The 20,979-nt window shown below is 33.2% G+C and overlaps 2 protein-coding genes across 2 annotated transcripts; both read left to right on the forward strand.

Moving 5' to 3' along the window:
- The first annotated feature begins 1,641 nt into the window (after positions 1 to 1,641).
- On the forward strand, positions 1,642 to 7,324 carry LOC112007586 (probable LRR receptor-like serine/threonine-protein kinase At2g23950). Its single transcript, XM_024039956.2, has 11 exons — positions 1,642 to 2,077; positions 2,185 to 2,317; positions 2,414 to 2,485; positions 2,570 to 2,713; positions 3,032 to 3,103; positions 3,375 to 3,434; positions 3,545 to 3,645; positions 3,754 to 3,882; positions 3,982 to 4,326; positions 5,508 to 5,887; positions 6,515 to 7,324. The coding sequence occupies exons 1-11, from the start codon at positions 1,975 to 1,977 to the stop codon at positions 6,881 to 6,883; spliced, it is 1,908 nt and encodes a 635-aa protein (XP_023895724.2). The 5' UTR covers positions 1,642 to 1,974; the 3' UTR covers positions 6,884 to 7,324.
- A 2,314-nt stretch (positions 7,325 to 9,638) lies between these two features.
- On the forward strand, positions 9,639 to 19,747 carry LOC112007601 (autophagy-related protein 18b). The gene is made up of 11 exons (XM_024039973.2): positions 9,639 to 9,868; positions 10,078 to 10,151; positions 10,930 to 11,003; positions 11,094 to 11,203; positions 12,535 to 12,626; positions 13,026 to 13,138; positions 13,815 to 13,934; positions 14,455 to 14,600; positions 16,585 to 16,692; positions 17,450 to 17,518; positions 19,204 to 19,747. Exons 1-11 carry the CDS (start codon positions 9,789 to 9,791, stop codon positions 19,343 to 19,345), a joined length of 1,128 nt encoding a protein of 375 aa, XP_023895741.1. The 5' UTR covers positions 9,639 to 9,788; the 3' UTR covers positions 19,346 to 19,747.
- Positions 19,748 to 20,979: the final 1,232 nt, after the last annotated feature.

Genomic DNA, 20,979 nt, shown 5'->3' on the forward strand with positions numbered 1-20,979 from the left:
ATAACTTTTTAAAGCCTTACTTTTTTCCGCTTTTTCTTACTTTTCAAAATTTTTCAAGTACAAGTATACTTAATGTTTATTTGGGAACATTTATTTAAATTTTTGCTGAAAATGTGCTAAAATATACTCATACTTTGTAATTTTTATGAAAGAGTGAGATTTTAAAAGTGAGATTTTTAAAATTTTATATAAAAGTTAAAAGTTAAAAATTAAAAGCTGAGCGTATAATCTAATTCTAAACAGACACTTAAAAGGATCTAGAACCCAACATATTAATCCATGATTTTAGAATCAGGGTGAATTGGGTTAGTTCGGATTTATTGAATTGGTGGCTTAAATTTTCAAGCAATAGTGATACCAAAAAATAAAATAAAAAATCATTAAAAAGTATCAGATTTTTTCCCCACAAAATTTTGGTTTCATTACTTGATATTCAAGAAACTAAAAGGTCCACATCTAACAGTTAAATGATTTCACAAGTTACACCAGCACCTAAATCCACACTTCGTTTCTATTTGCATAGGTAAATAGGACCATCCCAGTTTGTTGTAGACCAAAAACAACGTTATTCTTTGCTTATTATCACAAAAGGATCTCTCCTTTTGGTTTATTCACACCAGACTGTGGAACTTTAAAAAAAAAAAAAATCCACTAAGAATATTAAGAAAAAAAGTACTAATTATTGAGGAAAAATGGCTTGCAAACGTAACAACATGATTCTTTTAACCAAAAAAAAAAAAAAAACAACATGATTCTGAAATTATGGCCAAAAAAGCAAGCAAAGAAAAATCTCCATAATAGTGGATTGGTAATAGGGGAACCTCTTAGACCTTTAGAGTCTCTAGACTATCAAAAGGGAAAAAAAATAGGAAGCGAACCAAGACATCAGATCAGAGAGTTGGCCTCTCAAAATCACATCAACAGAAACCCCTATATTTTTTGGTTTTTGATTCTCTTTGCTATTTAAAAAAAAAAAAAAAACAGATTCTCTTCCTTTCAATAGGCTTTCAGAGTTCACTTTCCCCATGTTTAAGCTGGAATGAGTAAAAAATTGAGAGTGGCGCGTGTTGGGAAAATTAAAAAAAAAGGTTGGACAACAATAATTTACACAATTTTTGCGTGAAAATAAACTAATGGATCCATTTGAGTCTATCATATTTCTTTACTTCCCACGATTTGTTACATGACATATGGCTAGTTATGGCAAAAATTAGGTAAATTATTATTATTATTATTATTATTTTAAAAATATTAAGTATTTTAACCTATACAGAAAAAAGGTTAAAAAAATTAACAATGATGTATATTTAAAATGACTAACTCTTGAATACACTGAACAAATTAGATAAATTATTAAAGTAATGATACAATCAAAAATTATTTTACAATATTTTTACAAATAATTGATATAGCAAAAGTTGGGTCCATTCTTTCTAGTTTTCAATTCCATCTAAAGCCTTAGTTCTAGCTTAATAAAAAAAAAAGCCTTAGTTCTTATATAAAAAAAAAAAAAAAAAGCCTTAGTCAGTTCCAGATACAGGAAGACTCTGTACAATCTCAGTAGTACACACTCCACAACTCACGTCCCTCTCAATTTCTGCACACACACACACACACACTAGCACACCCCTCCCCACCCTGACAACTCGTATCACCCACCTGATTTGCCTCTCTCACTCTCTCTCTTTCTTTTCTTTCTTTCTTGGGTCTTTCCACAGTTTCTCTTTTTCAGTCACCAATCTTTGCTTTAAAAAAAAAATTACAAGAAAAGAAACCACATACAATACTTTATACACAGATAGAGGGAGAGGGAGAGGGAGAGGGAGAGAGAGAGAGAGAGAGAGAAATAGTGTGTATGTTTTTGTGCTACTTTAGAGAGAGAGAGAGAGAGAGAGGCTGGTTCAAGTTCTAACATTTTCATGTCTTTGTGGAACATGTTATGTTGTTAATCACCACCATAACCATTCTATAGTCATGACTCCCAATGCCTTTCTCGTCTTCCACCTTCTTCTTCTTCTTCTTCTTCTTCTCCCTTCAGCTCCACTTTGTATGTCCTATGAGCCTCGTAACCATGAGGGTAAGCAAACCCCATGAACCATATACAGTAAAGTTTTCATCTTTTTCTTCTTTTTATGCTTTTGTTCAAAAATTTAGTCTGGGTTTTTGTTTTTTGTTTTGTTGTAGTGGAGGCATTGATAAACATTAAAGTAGGTCTGAGTGATCCACATGGAGTGTTGAACAACTGGGATGAAGACTCTGTGGATCCTTGTAGCTGGGCCATGATCACCTGCTCTCCTGAAAACGTTGTCATAGGCTTGTGAGTTGTTGTATTCTTCTTTCTTTTTTTGGTTCTATTAACCTTAATGTCATACAAAAACTGACCACTCCAATTTCGTTTCTGGCTCTTTTGCAGTGGAGCTCCAAGCCAATCTCTGTCTGGTACTTTATCTGGGGCCATTGGAAATCTCACTAATCTTAGACAAGCGTAAGAATTTCTGGGTCATAGTTTGTTTTTGGTGTTAATTGCTTGGCCTTTTGAAAGTTGAAAATTTTGATTGTCTGTGTAAAGGTTATTGCAAAACAACAACATCTCTGGCAATATACCACCGGAGCTGGGCACACTTCCAAAACTTGAAACGTTGGATCTATCTAACAACCGATTATCCGGTGTGGTTCCAGGGTCTCTGGCCCAGTTGGATAGTCTCCAATACCTGTGAGTAATAGTATCTCACTGTGTTTGTTGTTATCCTGCTCTCTAATTTAAATGGTAGCCAAGAAAGTGGAGCAAAGGAATATAAAGCACAATCTGATTTTTTTAACGTTTTCTTTTGTCCTCGTTGAAAACAAATTTTTATGCTCACAACCAATTAGTCATACAGTTGTAATACACTATTTTAAGGCGAAAATTGTAATTATAGATATATACATATATATATATATATTGTGTATAATTTATGTTTTGGGATTATTTATGCAATTAATTATATGATCTTAGTTAATACTGTTTATTTTTGTCATGTTATGAGACTAGGAGGCTGAGCAACAATAGCTTGTCTGGGCCTTTTCCCGTGTTTTTGGCCAAAATCCCTCAGCTTGCTTTCTTGTAAGTATGGTTTTTCGTTGTTTCTCACTTTTTATGTTCATCAATTTGTTTGTTTGTCAACAGTATGTCTTGAAAACTTAAACAAATTTGGCCTATTGTTTAAAAATTAAAAATTATTATTTTTGAAAATATGCGTAAAAATATGAATGAATAAAAAAATGTGTAAAAATATATATTATATTGTTTAAAAATTAAAAATTATTGTTTGAAAATAAGTACCAAACACCCAGTATCTATATCTTCAATTGATGAAAACTATTTTTGTACTCAGGGACTTGTCTTATAACAATCTCAGTGGACCAGTGCCTAAATCCCCAGCTAGGACCTTCAAGTATGGTTACTATGCCACTGCCACTGTCTCTCTCTGACTCTTTTATGTAGACAATTATTGTATTAACCCTGATTTTGCTTTCTGTTTCACATTTGTCTTATCTCATCTAGTATTGTGGGAAACCCATTGATTTGTGGAACTAGTTCCAATGAAGGTTGCTTTGGATCAGTCACTCTTGTCCCTCCCTCCTCCTTCCTAGAATCATCACCTGGTAATGCTCCAAAGTCTAAACCCTCCTCTGGTCTTAGACCATCTCTTTCTTTCTCTCTTACTTTTGTTTATTAAAATAATAATAATAATATTTTTAATGGTCTGATAGGAAAACACAAGTCCAAGAAACTAGCAATTGCACTAGGGGTCACCATCAGCTTAACCTTTCTCTTATGTCTAGCAATTGCCATTTGGTGCAGAAAGAGACAGAGAAACCAAACTATCCTACACATCAATGGTCAGTAGTATTCACTATTCAATTGAGAAACTCCTCTAGTAAACAACAATGACTGATTTTGATTTTTTACCTCAAATTGGTCTTTAATATTTTTTGCAGACAACCAAGAGGAGGGACTTACAAGCTTAGGCAACCTAAGAAAGTTCACTTTCAAAGAGCTCCAATCAGCCACAGAAAATTTTAGCTCCAAGAACATCCTTGGTGCTGGAGGTTTTGGAAATGTATATAAGGGAAAGTTGGGAGATGGAGCTATGGTGGCAGTGAAGCGGTTGAAGGATGTGGCTGGAGCCACAGGGGAATCGCAATTTCGAACAGAATTGGAGATGATCAGCTTGGCAGTTCACCGGAATTTGCTCCGGTTAATTGGATATTGTGCCTCCCCTAACGAGAGGCTTCTGGTTTATCCTTACATGGCTAATGGTAGTGTGGCCTCCAGACTTAGAGGTTGGTCCTATCTTACTTTGCTGCAACTGCTGTCACTAAAATTCATTGTCAGCATGTGTGTAACTGACCAATTTTTATTTTATTTATATTAAAAAAAAAAAAAAAAAAAAACATTGTTGGCATGATTGATTTTTATTGTTCTCTTGTTATGCATGTGTGTAACTGACCAATTTTTATTTTATTTATATTAAAAAAAAAAAAAAAAAAAAACATTGTTGGCATGATTGATTTTTATTGTTCTCTTGTTAGAGTACTGCAATACCCACAATTTGATCTTGCTATGGACAACAATTGGTTGGGGTCGTGTGCATATCTGTTTTAGTTCAAACGTCCAACATGTGTGTTTGGGGCCAACGTGTACTTCATTTTAATTTCTGGATATCTTTTCTTTTGCTTTAATCGGTAATTGTTTCCAATGTCCAATTTCCTTATAATAACGAAATTCCAAATATTGAGAATTTTTTTTTTTTTTTTTTTAAATTTAGTCTGATAGGCTCCTGTAATTTCCAAATTCGTTGAAGTGTTGGTCAATATAATAAGTCAAATTCTTAACCAAATAAATATACCACCAGACTGACTAATGATACAAAGAACAAAAAGGTTAATAGCCAAATTTAAGCTTAAGTTGAAACTTCCTTTTACTTTAAGCAACCTTATGGATGCCTTTTTCTTCCCATTTACAAGCTGTATTACTCAAAAAATATGTACTTAATGAGTTTTGAGGAGGCTCTTTTTTATTTGATAACGTTTTTAGATCTTTAAAATTGCTATGAGACTATTTGATCAAAATCAAGAGGCAATCTTATCTGAAGGTCACTGTTAAGATGCCAAATCTGAATCTAGAATTTGTCCACCTATATGTTATAAATATATATTAACCACTCTGATCATTATATAATTTTGATGAATAAATTGTTGATGAACATGGTGTGACAAGTTAATCTGGATGCATTCTGCTATTGGTAAAATCTTATGAGTCAAATAGAAGAAAAAGGGCAAAATGAATGGAAGTTGAAGAATGATTTCTTACTAACATAGAGCTACATCCCCCACAATGTGTTTTGCTGAGGCGTCAATGTTGATTTGATTACAACATTTTCTTCTAAGTGCTAAGAACTGTTCTTAAACCTAAATCCACCATGTATTAGCAAACTGCTGATATCCTGTTTCAATTATGACAGGAAAACCAGTACTTGACTGGAACACAAGGAAGAGAATAGCAATTGGAGCTGCTAGGGGTCTTGTTTATCTACACGAGCAATGTGATCCAAAGATAATCCACCGAGATGTAAAGGCTGCTAATGTGCTCCTGGATGATTACTATGAAGCAGTTGTTGGTGATTTCGGCCTTGCAAAGCTCCTTGACCATGCAGACTCTCACGTTACCACTGCTGTCCGAGGCACTGTTGGCCATATTGCACCAGAGTACCTCTCTACTGGCCAGTCATCTGAGAAAACTGATGTGTTTGGATTTGGCATTCTCTTGTTAGAGCTCATAACTGGAATGAGAGCTTTTGAGTTTGGCAAAACTGTTAATCAGAAAGGAGCCATGCTTGAGTGGGTAAGTTTCCTCTGGAACTAGTGTAAGCTTAAGTCTATAATTCTATGAGCAAATGAGAAGTATCTGGTAGGTTTGGCTTGGAAGTGAAGTTTAAGGTCACAACATAATTTTAATTACTATTTAGATAGAATTTGAATTTCTTTTTTGGAAGTGATGGCATGGTACATTATCAGTTACTTCAAGGTATTGATAAAAGTACATGCAGAGGGTAATTTTACATAAGAAATTAGTGAGTGCTTAGGATTTGCATTGCATTCATGGCTACAGGGCAGCATGTAAATTAGGTTAGATGGAATTTATGATAAATTACCACTTATACCAAAAGTTCAAAGTTTTCGGCATTGGTATATTCAATCATTTAACCATTATTCTAATACTTCCTCTCTTGTGTTGGTCTAGACTCCTTAGTCCTTAATAAGTGGGGGCTAATGCTTCCTCTATTATTCTAGTACTTAGATCCTGTGTAATTCTTGTTCTGCTATGTTCTAATAGATTTATATATTCAAGAATTAGAGAGTGGGTTTTGTAGCTATTCTTTTTGTCCCAAAAAATAAAGTAGTGTTAACCCAAAAGCCTAGTATTTTCATGTATAAAGCTAAAGAATAAAGTTGATAATGTTGGTGACAGGTGAAAAGAATACAACAGGAGAAGAAAGTGGAAGTGTTGGTGGACAGAGAGCTTGGAAGCAACTACGACCAGATAGAGGTGGGGGAGATGCTGCAAGTAGCTTTGCTATGCACTCAATACTTGCCAGCCCACCGCCCCAAGATGTCGGAAGTGGTCCGGATGCTCGAAGGTGACGGCCTGGCCGAGAAGTGGGCAGCATCACACAATAATACCAATCCCAGTATGAACCACTTTCACACTAACACTAATCCCGCTGCATCAAAACATGATGACAATGGTCATGATCGTTCAAGCATGTTTGGAGCTGGTGAGGATGATGATGAACATTCCTTGGATTCCTTTGCCATGGAACTCTCTGGTCCAAGATAGAAAAAGAAAGTTCAAAAAGAAATAGAAAGAGGAAAAAAAAAAAAGAATTCTTTGCCTTTGTTTAATTTCTTACAAGTCAAGATATCTTTGCTCCCAAAAAAATAGGTTTAGTTTTCTGTTTGATAAAACTTTTGCGTTGTTTATAATTGCTGGCCTATCTAGGCTTGTAATGTAAATAGTGGGGTATTAGTATTAGTACACTTTTCTATTCCCCTTTTGAATTTTATTTTGTATGTATTTGGTGGTTCAATTAGAAATGTAGGAAAGTATTAGGGGGGCATGCTATTTTGCTATGTGTGGGATAGGACTATATAGTCTATAGGATACATCATAAGATGCTCTGTTCCCAAGTGTGAGACAGAAGGTTTTGGTAAGGTTGATTTTGACTGTTTTTGAGTTTTGACTGAAAAATGGTATGAAAAATTTGTACTGTTTTTCTTAGCGGTTTGTTTATTTGGTGGGGCAAGGGTGAAACTGTGAAACTGGGAAAGGATGTAAAGTGTCAAAAAAAAAAAAAGCATGAGCTGTAAGGGGGTTGTTTTCTTTTGATATTGCTTTTGCAGGGTCACGCGCCCTTTATTTTTGCTCAGTTTTTACTCTTTTTGGTAAATCAAATCCCTTTCACTCACTCCATCCCCACTACTTCTCACTTTTTATGTGAACAAATTGCTGGACCTCTTTTGGCCTTTCTCTCATATTCTCAAGAACATGCTCCAACCCCAGACAAAAAATGTCAGCAAGGCGTGGCCGACTGGCCGTTATGTCTAGAAAAAAAAACATAATAAAAACTTCTTTATCATTTGTTAAGTCATATATTTGGTCTTTTGTGAAAACCCATATATTTGGTCTTTTAATTTCAAAATCTACTCAAATCTTTCTTGAATATTTTTTTTTCCTTTACACTTAAAACTTCTTTTATTAATTACAATTATTTGTTAACAAAAATTTGCTTATCTCAATATTCACCGATTATCTTCAACAGTTAAAAATACAGAAATTAGTCTTCTTACACTTACCACTTCAATTTGTTCCTCACCAAATGAATTATCAACTAATGTCAAGTCTAAAAACTAATACTAATAATGACAATGAATAACAATAGTTTAGCAATGAAGAGGTATAGAGTAGCTAATGAATCTTTAAAGCAAAAGACTTCAATTTCAACGAATAAAAAATATTTATGTCCTTTATGTATTGTCTATGGTATTATATTTTGGATGGACGGGGCAAGAACTGGGTGAGAGATCTTTGTCTCGACCTGCACGGCGAGGTAGGAATGAGTTTTGGCTGTCTTGCCACGCTCTAAATATATTATTTACTACGATCTCAATAATATTATTGCTTGTTTCGGAGAGAAAGAGGATGAGTAAAAACTGTAGAATGGAATGAATTGAAAGAGAGGTATGTGGAGAAGAAATTGAGATGTTTTAGAAAGGGCGTGTTTAGAAATGGCAGGGTTTACATTGTCCAATATAACAAAAATTATGAAGTCACTTTTTCAAGTAGTTTGAAATTGTGAGATGTTTTTAGTTAATATTGGGTAGTGTATAACGTTACTTTATCATGGAGTTTCAAATGATAACTTAATAATAATGACATTTTTATGGTGTCTTATATCTGTGGTTTAATATGTTAAAGAAGTTTAAAACTTGTACTATATATCCAAGAGTCAGATCATTTTAGATATATATTATTGTTAATTTCTTTAAAACATTCTCCCATCTCCCCATGTATATGTTAAAATACTTAGTATTCTTTACAAAAAAAAAAAAAAAAAAAAAAATTTGCGGTTCAAAGTTTAAACATCATTTTCCCATTGTCTCATTTAAAAAAAAAAATAACATGGATTTATATTAATATAAATTTTATTATATATCAATTATAAAATTATACTCCATACAATATATATCACTAATTATGAAAAAAAGTTTGTACTAAATATTTCTCACCATTTTATTTGAACACAAAATTCAATAAGATATAGAGAAAGTCTATAAATATACAAAAAAAATTTGTCAAATAATTTGACATCTTATATTGTTGCAAATTGTTAGCAGTAAAGAAAAAAAAATAATGTTAGTAGTGAATTAAGTCCATATAAAAATTTATACAAACTTGCCTCATCAAAATGTGTTAAAAATGCTGACAATTTTTTTAATAGCGTAATAAGTACTTTGAGCTTATAAACTAATGTATCATGAATTATAACTCAAATATCTAGGTATGAGATATTTAAAGTCATCAAATTACAATTATTGCCATTTAAAAAAAAAAAAATCGCGGGGCGTGGGGAGGGTTTAGTGTAACTTAGCTTGTAGGATATGATATGGACTTAGAGCATTCTTATCAAACCTTTCCAATGTTAAAAATTTTATTTTTTTAGCATTTTTAACTCAAAAAGCTTTCTCCATCAAATGTTTTAAATGGTATAATTTTTGCAATTGATGAATAGTGCAATCTCACATTTGAGACTGCACTTATCACCAACCGTTACCATATATTATTTTTATATTTGGTGGGGCCCACTGAGGATAAATAGAGGGGAAAGAGGAGAAATAAAACATTATTGAAAATAATAAAGAAACATTATTTGAATGAAATAGTAAAAAAAATATAAATTTTGATATTGGTAATATTGTAAAGTGGTGTGTTATACGTTATAAAATTGAGTTTTGAGACGCTGGATTCTATATTTTTTGACATGTTTTATAAGAATGCTCTTATGGATTATCTTGGTAGCGGGACCCACTAAAAAAGTTTTAACGTCTATGTTCTGTTGAGTTTCCCTTGTTCCAATCATTCTAAGTTTGAACTGAAGCTTCGAAGTTTAATCTCCAAGAAACGACCTCGATATTTAATAATCTTCCTCATAAAAAAGCTTCGCAACAAAAATCCAATTCCTTTAATGGCCAATCAGTCCTCTTCCTCTTCCTCTTCCTCCTCGACCTACCCAATTCTCTGCGCTTCCTTCAACCAGGACGCCAGGTTGCTTCACCAATACTCTCTATTCTCATCCTTCTATTTTTTATTCTCTTCCGACTTAGGGTTTCTTATTTCCGGGAATTCATTTTCTCGGGAAAAACAAAATCGAATTCTATTGAAACAAGCGGATAATTCTGATTGGTTCTATTCATTAACGTATTGATTGATTGATTGATTTATTTTTTTGACTTTTGGTTTTTCCGAATTTGCAGTTGCTTTGTGATAGGGACAAGGGATGGTTTCAAAGTCTTTGACACGAATACAGGAAGACTCTGTTATGAACGAGGTGAGTTTTCCAATCAATACTTTTACATGGTTTCAAAGTCTACTTCTTTATATGTCTATTAATTTATTTTTATAATTCGAGTTTTTATTTAATTTTATTTAAATTCTTAATTAGGGAAAATTACATGCTTATACTTAGCCTGTGACAATTACCTTCCCTATGGTTTGCTTTACTAGGCATTTCCGATAAGTTTAACTTGATTTGATGATGTGACAAGTCTCAAAAATATCCATTAGGAAAGAATTAAAAAAAAAAAAAAAAACTATTCTACCAAAAAGCTTACACCTTGTGAATTGATAAATTACCGATTGTCCCAAATAAACTTATTAGGAAATCATGAATTTTATCATTTAACTATGATTTTAATACTTCCCCTTACATGTGGGCCGAGAATGGAACGCCGAGCAGAGATAAGGTTGTACTTAGGGCCACTTGCTATGATAAATTACCAGTTTTCCCCAACATTTAAGCTTTTAGGAAATGGCAAATTTAATTATTTAACCATAATTCTAACATGAACAGATGCCTAGGAAGCATGGACACTTCACAAGAAAGAGAATTTCGTTAAAATAATCTTGGACATGTGTGTGTGCATGCGTATATAGAGAGAGAATAGTGACATGGTCAAAATTTTTTACCAATGATTTATCATTCGTTTATTACACACCTCTAGAAAGGAATTGAGCTCTTATGTCCATACTTGAAATTTGAATTACTATAGCTTAAATTGAAATCCTAGATTCAGTTCATGAAAAGTAATCTAATTTCTTTTGCCTAGCTATTGGAGCCTTCATTATTGTCGAAATGCTGTTTAGCTCCAGTCTTCTTGCCATTGTTGGAGCTGGTGAACAGGTGCTTGTGCCATTTTACTCATAGAGTGTGTTACAATGTTCATTAACTTTACCTGTGCATTACTTACTAAGGTTGTTTCTGACACAACAGCCATCTTTATCTCCCCGCCGTCTTTGTTTGTTCAATACAAAAACTGGAATGGCTCTCCGAGAATTGAATTTTTTGACTTCAATACTTGCAGTTCGCATGAATAAGAAAAGGTAAAAGATCTTACCTAGAAACTGAATTTCTGCCAGAGATTCTTGTTTTGATTTTCTGATGCATGAATTCAGGATGATATTTTAATAATTTTTTATTTGATGTTAATTATCAGATAGAGGGGTTGGGGATTAATTCTTAAGCATAATGTGTTTCATGGTGATCCTACATAACTTAGGGTTATTGTAAAGGAGACATGAATCATGGCTGTCAGAAATAATAATTATGGGGGATATGAGCAGGGAATTAATGTTCTCCTTATGTGAGCAATTGCAGTGTTGAGCTAAGAAATTTGAAATGCTTCTGTTTAGACTTGATAGGTATTTTTCTTGTTCTTTTGCTCTTATGGTTCTTCTGCAAGCAGTAACACATAGGTAAACAGATAGGTTACCATAGTAGATTCACAACCACAAACTTTATTTTCCAAATATATACTTCACAAATTATGAAATTTAAGGAGGCCTACTTCATGTCAATTTTGGTGGCATTAGAAACTTCCATCTAGAATAGGAACTTTTATTTGTTTCTAAAATCAGTGGTGAGTGGGACTTGGCTGGATTTATTTAATTAAAAATGTTGTTAGATCAATAAATTTAATTAATTATTTTCTATCAAATTTAAGCTTTTACAATGACCAGTAATTTATTGATGCATCAAAGTAGATGATCTTAAGTTTGAACTGTATGTCCATTCTAGACGTGCCATTTATGGTTGAAATTTCATGTCTTAGGCTTACTCATTAAGGGGAGTTTTGCCCCACACTGTTAAAAGAGAGTGTACAATGATCCAATTCATGATTTACAACAAGCTTAAATTTTTGAGATAGGTGATAATTTATCAAGACTTTTTCATAGGATATTTGGACATACCATTCCTTACCTTCACAAGAAAAACTAAAATGAGTTCCAATAAGAATCTGATACGGTCATTCAATATTGCAATTTATCTTGCCCATTCCTTACCTTCACAAGGACACTAAATTGAGTTCCAATAAGAATATTATATGGTCATTCAACATTTTAATTTATCTTGCTTCAACTCACAATTTTGTACTTCAGGCCTTGGTGCTTTTGACTTGAGGCTAAACCTCACATATAATTTGGTAATATTTTGTCTGTTCATGGAATCAATTAGACCTTGGTGGTGTATAGGTACTAATAATGTCACAGATGTGCTTGGGATGCATTATGTTCTTGATCTTGCGCATTAAACACTTCTTATTTGGTAGAAATAGAGCTTCGCCATTAGACAGGATTATTTTTTCATGAAGAGAACTCTAAGTTGTGTTTCCTTTCTCATTGATAATTTTGATTGGTTGTCTTGGCAAATGCAGGCTTCTTGTTGTTTTGCAAGATAAGACATATGTCTATGATTTAAATACTGTTAAAATCTTGGACTCTATTGATACGGTGCCAAATCTAAAAGGTGAGGTTTAAAAGTATTTGTTTTCTACCTAGAGTGGTATTGATAATTTGTTTACTGTGGATTATTTGTTTTTTCATAATATCTGGTTTCCTGTTTCTCTTAATCTTATTGTCTATTTTTTTCTTTTCTTGCTATTATTGATTCCTTCCATTTCAAATTTCCATTGGTTATAAGTGACTGTTTCTTTATGTTTCTTGAGTACTTGGTGATCCCTATTTGGCCTTTTTCCCCTGTAATGAGCTTCTTTACTGGTTAAAAAAAAAAAAAAACAGTGGTAGAACCTCCCCTGTCAAATTTTGAATTCTGCAGAATTAACATGACATTGAATGCTTAGATTAGTAGAAGTATTTTTTTTTTCCCCTTTTTCTTTCTTTCTTTCTTTCTTTCTTTCTTTTTCAGGGCTTTGTGCATTCTCACCCAGTTTGGATAGTTGCTTCATGGCTCTTCCTGCTAGCACTGTCAAAGGGTCTGTGTTGTTGTACAATGTCATGGAGCTCCAGTCACATTGTGAGGTCATGGCATTATCCCTTCCTTATATATATATATATGATGAAATAAATGATTAAATAACAGGGATCCTTCCACTCCCCCCCAAAAAAAAAAAGCTGGGACTCAATTTTTTCGTCTATCATGATAACTCTATTTTGTTGTGGTAAATTAAGATTATTGTTGTCATCCTCTTTTAAGATGATGCTGATTTTGGTAGTAGGCATTTTAAAAGTGAATCAGAGAGCTTTTCTGCTTTCTATCCTCAAGTGGGAAGATAATTAAAAATATAGAATATCTAGATGTTATTTATGGACACTTTCTGCTCTCTCTCTCTCTCTCTCTCTCTCTCTCTCTCTCTCTCTCTCTGTTTTCAAATTTAGAATGTTCAGAAAATCAGTCACATGAACCATAGCCCGTTGGACATGCTAGCTTTTTCTTTGAAGTCTTGCGGCATTTTAGGACCAGTGGGCTACCTAGCCTAATTGCCTTGAGGGTCATGAGTTAGGGTGACCCTTAGGATGAACCTCTGGTCATATTTGCTGATTTATGGTTTGAATGGGTTCATTTTTTATTGATTTAGGAGCAAATTTTTTGAAACTGTGTCTTTCTTTCACTTGTTATTGGATATGGAAATGAATCATGATCCTTTTTAATTCTCTAGCTCATATCATTTATATTCTCACTCAAATTGAAATACAGATAGATGCACATCGTGCACCTCTGGCTGCAATTGTCCTTTCTTCCAATGGGATGTATATAGCAACTGCTTCTGAACAGGGAACCATAATCAGAGTCCATTTGGTTTCAGATGCAACTAAGGTGAGAATAGCACACCATCCATTCACAGTATTTTATACATGGAGATCATCTATTGTAATTGATTATATGTTTCAATCAGGCTGTCAAAGACACAGCCACTGCACAGGTGGTACACAATAAAACTACTAGTGAAAATTAGATAGTGAAACTGCTGATGTCTTAAATGGTTGTTAAGAGAATCACTTTGATCCAGAGAGGTTTCCTAGATTTAAAGAAGTAATTTTTTTTTTTTTAATTTAAAAAAATTTGTATGTGGCTCTAAATATCTTTTGTTAATTAGTGTAATGGATCTCAAAAGTGATCCACCATATGGAAAGACCAAGTCTTTTTGTGGCATGCATGTTATCTATGATGCATAACCATCTGTGCCCTAGATTTGTCCTTACCCCTCAGCTCAATTAAACTAGAGTTATTTTAATAAGTAAATATAAACTCGATTCTTGGAAGCAATACAATGCAGCCATCTTTGGTTGTAATACTTTACTTTGGGTTTGGAATCTAACTAGTCTTTCTTTGGCAGTCATATAGTTTTCGGAGGGGGACATACCCATCAAATATATTTTCCTTATCATTTGGGCCATCTATGCAACTTCCTGATATCCTTGTGGCCACAAGTTCTTCCGGTTCTCTTCATGTTTTCTCTATGGGATTTGCTATAAATCAAAGGTCAGAACTACAACTTTCTGTTGCCTTCTTTGTATTTTTGCAATTACAATTTTTTTTTTAAATGGTAAATTACACACACCCTAAATAATTTGTTGAGTATCCATAGTCGACCCCAAAATTTTGGGACTAAGGCTTTGTTGTTGTTGTTGTTGTAAGTTACACACTCAATGGATCTTGAACCAACAACCTCACCCTCCTACCAATTTTTATTGCAGAAGTTCATGCCAGTGGAGCTATATCTCATTGGAAAATGGGATAGAAACATAGCCAACTATTGTAGGATGTAATGTCATTATTGTTAATTTGTTATACATCTGTTTTATGAAAGTCTTTAACTATTTTTTTAACCTGCTTTTTAGTTACCTTGTATATATTTCTATCTATGTTCATAGAAATAGTGCCTCAGCCTATAAAGTTCCTTGTAATTGGACCTTCATTGATTCTGTTCAACAGTTGTGTGGTTCTTGCTAGTGACCAGGTTAAAGGCTAAAGAGCTAACAAAAATACTTACCAGAAGTTTAGAGAGAGAGAAAGAACATGGCAAAGGAGTCTTTTGCCATCATCGTAGGCAGTCAGCTAATAGAGGGAGATATCACCCTAGGAAGAAAATATAGGGGTTTTTAACACAGAGAGAGAGAGAGAGAGAGAGAGAGAGAGAGAATGTGGCAAAGGTCATTTACCATCATCATTGACAGTTAACTAATAAAGGGAGATTTCACCTGAGGAAAGAAATAAAGGGTCAGTAACAATATAGATTAACTCGAAGGAAAAGTAGTTTCACAAACCTCAAGGGAACTCCTTTAGTGCAGATACCATATACAGGCCTTCATCACATGGCTGGACAATGGAGGCCTGCTGCCGGTTGGCCTGACTGATATTTATTTGATCTTATTTAATCTAGGAATTTAATTTGAATTTTCTTTTATTCATTGGTTTATGGTTTATTTCCTTTCCTACTTGGTTTAAAATTTATTTAATGTCCTAGCTTGGTCGGAAAGATACTTTCCTTCACTAATGTAACCTGGGAACCCTATGTAAAGGCCCCAAGAATCAGTATTGTTATGCTTGAGTTACTTATAAAAAAGTAAGAAAGTATTGTTTTGGTTGAGTTGATTAATAAAATATATGTTGGAATCTTTCCAATAGTTTGGTGCTGACTCCCACGGTTTGTTTTCTTTTTCTGCTTGGTGCTGATTCCTAGTTTATCTATTTCTTTCTATACTATTTGTTCCCTGAAATCTTTTATTAACTGAAAGTAAAAGCAGCATAATTTCACAAACCTCAAGGAACTCTTTGTAATGGATAGAAACCTTGTGAGGTAGTGTCTAGGTGTCTCTATAACAAAGTTCCACGCTGCTTATATGTTTTTTTTTAAATATATATCTCGTATATTTCTAACTAACATAACCTTCATTTTTCATCAATTTCCATGCAGCCTAAATGGGGTCCAGCCCCCCTTTTAAATTTTTTATAATTATGCCTTGTTTTTGTGTTTAATGTCCGGCTTATCTAGTTTTTTGCTAAAAAGTTTTTGCTGAAAATATTGTGGATAAAAATTAAAAGCTAAATAAAGTAAGTTGATTGATGTTTTGCTAAAAGTATTGTAGCAAAAAAAAAACTAAAATTTTCTTATAATCTAATCCAAACACACACTTAACCTGTTTGGTATCAGCTTTAGCTTTTAGTTTTTATGTACAGCTTTTTAAAACTTTACTTTTTCTCGCATTTTCTCACTTTTTAAAATTTTTTCAAGGGACAAGTATACTTTAACATACTTTTAGCAAAAAGTTTTCAGTAAAAAACTAAATAAGCTGTTCCTAAACGGACACATAGTGTTATATATTATTTTCACAGCCAGTCCCAAGGCCAACGTAAAATTTAGTCACTTTATTATTTCGAATGCGTGAACGGTTGTAGTTTACAAAGGATTTGCAAAACCATCCAATCCTTTTTCTCTAAATCTTTCACTTCTTTTCTGAAACAGGAAATCAAGTAGTATTCTTGGATCAATAATACCTGACTCCGTTGCTGATGCACTGGATCCAACTCACCATCAAGTACTTCAATGTGCTGTTACTGCAGGAGTCAAAAGGTGAAGCAGTTTATAACTGATATAATGTACCCTTTATTGTATTAAATAACTAGTCTAGTAAAATATAGCACTACAAATATATTGGTATGCCTGGGGTTGAGACATATGTTGGGGCATCTGCTTGACTGAGATTCAACAAACAAAATCTATACTTTCAAGGTCCACCTTTCCCACCTACCCCTCTATTATTCTCTTGAGCTAAACCTAAACAACTTCGCAAAATAATATAGAAAAAAGGGTGATCAATAGGACTGTAAATAGCCTGATTTGTATTTTATTTATTACACATATCAAATTCTATTTTATTTATTTTCTTAGTTCCATGAGAGATTAAGGTCTTTATTTTTTTATTTGATTAACAGTGTTATTTCGATAGTGTTTAAAGTTGAATATGAATTTGGAGAATATTTTAAAACTGTGAGGGGAAATGGAAATTACAAATGCAGAATACAATAATACAAAAGGTGTATGAACATAGAGCCTGCATCAGCAAGATTATACTTGATGGCTACTATCTTTCAATTGAGTTTCCAGATAAGGAAGAGATGTGGCAGTCCATTAGATATTAGATCTTGACGTTTTTAAATGGGCATACAAAAAATGACCTTTCTAGTAGATGTAGGATATTGACATTTGTCAAAATCTCTTTTTTATTATAGAAGTGCATTGTTGCCTGTTATCTTCTTCTTCCTTTATTTTTTATTTATATTCTTCTAGCCCTTTTATTGATGCAATGAAGTGTTCTGTTCTGGTACAGCAATTCAGTGATTCGCAAAGTTGACAAGGTTGTTGCTGATACGTCCACATCTGAAATTGTATCTTGCAAGTGAGTTTTCTGACATTGTGCCCATCTTCATGTTCTTTTTCTTTTCCCCAAGATGAGGGGAAAGGGGAGATTCAAACTCATGACCTCCACTTCATAAAGCGTGGTCAATATCTGATTGTACTATCCTTGGGTTTAAACAATGTTCATTCTTCTTTTGTGGGGTTTCCTTTTTTCTTCCTCAGCACTTTACTGTTAGGTTTTATCTTTTGTCAAATTAGCTTAATACTACATTAATAGATCACTTAACAAGTTTCATAAAAGGACTATAGAGTTCAACAATTGAAGAAACTCAACAAATTCAAAGAGTTTTATAGTGATCTTAATGGGCATGAAGAACTTTTGGACGTACTCTGTATGTTAGCGAACATGAATTCATTGAACCTTTCACACTGATTGCCCTTGCAAAGGTGAAAATTCTATAGCCCAAGAAGCCTGCTGTATGCTTGATATTTTACTTAGACATTGTTCCGCTGCATGCCTTCTCTTCTGAAGGCAAGTTTTATGATCTAATATGATATTTAGCTGTTTTGTGTCAATACTCAAAATTATTTTTTATAATGTCAAATGGGTGACATTATGGTATCTTTAGAGTTATGGTGGTGATTTGCATATTAAAATTATGTGGAAAAGAGTAAATGAGTCCTTCCTGTACATAATTTTTTTGTTTTTTGTTTTCTTCTTTGCTGTTTGTACATATTTTTCTGGCTACTTCATTTTTCTAATTAAGTAGTCTTCTCTTAATACAAGTTTTCTTACCTATCAATAAAAAACAAATAAATAAATAAAAAAAGGAGGGAGTAAATGGATCCTTATACACCACTCTCACGGTGGTTACTGCTTTTGCTATTTCCCGGACACTACGTCAAACTTATATTAGTGATTCCAAAGTATCAATTGTGATGGGATAAAGTTTGGCTTTCAATTGGTATGGAACTATCTTTTCCAACCCATTACATGGTGATTTATAAGACAATCCATGTTTATTATTTATACAAGTCACCTGACTCATTTAAAAAGTTACGTGACTATAACATGGATAGTCTCATTTAAAAAGTTATGTGACTATAACATGGATAGTCTCTTCAATTGCCACATAGTGGGTTGGAAAAAGATAGCTACAAACTGGTTTGGAGTTGAAAATTTTCCTTTGTGATGTACACATCCTTTGGTGACTTAGCTTAGTGTCAGTTGATAACTTCAACACAGTCACTTCATGCTTCTGGTGATTTCTCAGATCAATGCACAGGATGCTGTTGATAGCTATTACACCTAGTTGATGTTGAAACAAGAAAGATGTGAAATCTTGAACCTTGGACCTCAATATATAGAGGGCACCAGTGCTGCCCATACCATTTCTCGTCACCTTCTCATTTGATCTAATTTCTGGATAAATAGAGCGATATTAATGCAAATTTTGGTTAAACTTATAAAAAGATACCAAGTAGTTATTTTGGACGAAGTTCATGGTTCTCTGTTTGCTGTGAGCTACCAAATGCATTGGAGATAAATCCCTGAATTCTATGTGGAGATAGGAAACATTTGCTGTTGTTAATCTTTCTTGGATATGCAGCTAAGGAATTTAACTAGCCTCTTCGTTGATATATTGCTTATTTCTTTATAATCTCCTAAATAAATTGTGGGAATCTTTCTAATGGCTTATGTTCTTTCTGTTTTGGATTTTCTAGGGCTACCATATCCATAATTACCTACAATGGTTACTTCCAGGAGTACAGCTTAAGTATCAACCAGCAGAATGACCCTGTGTGGACTTTGGAGCATGAATTTAATCTTTTAACAGTGATCTCAGATAATGCCATTAGTTTATGATCAAATGTTGCATGACATCAACCTTTGAAGTCTGCATGTTTGTGTTAATACATGCTATCCTTGACCTTTCAGCTCGCAGGATCTCATTGCATATCTATTGTTGCTTACATAACAAAACCGATCAATGAAGTTATGAAACCGAGGAAAGAGAATTGTTGAAAATGGTTGTCCAGTGCAAGGGATTAGTCATTAAGTACGACGAAAGACTTCAAGAAGCAAGTATTTATGACGTTTGTATAAGTTATTCAATGCATGTTCCTTGTACAACAGTTTCTTAATATGAAGTTCTTGTTGGCATGGAAATATGTGTAAAGCAAGCTTTGAATTTAAAGATCATCCTTGTAAATATTACTTTGGCAAGCATTCAGTTATAATCTTACCAGTAAAATAATTGCAATACTATTATGTATATTGCTATTATGTCCACTTTAAGATGAAATCTTCAACTTTTTCACATGTGAACCTCAAATTATTAAAACTACAAAATTTGAAAGTAAATCTCTACATATTTCATGAATACAAGATTAGTGATGTGTGATAAGATTAGAATAAGAAAACATAATGTAGAAGGCCTATGTTTCTTAGATGTTATGCTTAATTAGAATTAAGAGATCATAATCATCTATGGTCAGGATTTAATTCATACAAGTCCATCTTACCGTTAAAACTTTATGTATATATATATATATATTTTTTTTTTTTTTAGCTTAAGTATCAACCAGCAGAATGACCCTGTGTGGACTTTGGAGCATGAATTTAATCTTTTAACAGTGATCTCAGATAATGCCATTAGTTTATGATCAAATGTTGCATGACATCAACCTTTGAAGTCTGCATGTTTGTGTTAATACATGCTATCCTTGACCTTTCAGCTCGCAGGATCTCATTGCATATCTATTGTTGCTTACATAACAAAACCGATCAATGAAGTTATGAAACCGAGGAAAGAGAATTGTTGAAAATGGTTGTCCAGTGCAAGGGATTAGTCATTAAGTACGACGAAAGACTTCAAGAAGCAAGTATTTATGACGTTTGTATAAGTTATTCAATGCATGTTCCTTGTACAACAGTTTCTTAATATGAAGTTCTTGTTGGCATGGAAATATGTGTAAAGCAAGCTTTGAATTTAAAGATCATCCTTGTAAATATTACTTTGGCAAGCATTCAGTTATAATCTTACCAGGAAAATAATTGCAATACTATTATGTATATTGCTATTATGTCCACTTTAAGATGAAATCTTCAACTTTTTCACATGTGAACCTCAAATTATTAAAACTACAAAATTTGAAAGTAAATCTCTACATATTTCATGAATACAAGATTAGTGATGTCTGATAAGATTAGAATAAGAAAACATAATGTAGAAGGCCTATGTTTCTTAAATGTTATGCTTAATTAGAATTAAGAGATCATAATCATCTATGGTCAGGATTTAATTCATACAAGTCCATCTTACCGTTAAAACTTTATGTGTATATATATATATATTTTAATTTGGTGGTTCGATTAATGCTCATTAACTGTTGTTTTGATCATTATGGCCTCAAGATTTATTTTATGAGAAGTATTTAGAGATTAAACAGCTAGAATTATATTCTTGCCTTGGAGATATGAGATGGTGATGATATGCA

The sequence above is a fragment of the Quercus suber genome, unplaced genomic scaffold (assembly GCF_002906115.3).
Source record: "Quercus suber isolate HL8 unplaced genomic scaffold, Cork oak 2.0 scaffold_52, whole genome shotgun sequence".
NCBI classification, from domain to species: Eukaryota; Viridiplantae; Streptophyta; class Magnoliopsida; order Fagales; family Fagaceae; genus Quercus; species Quercus suber.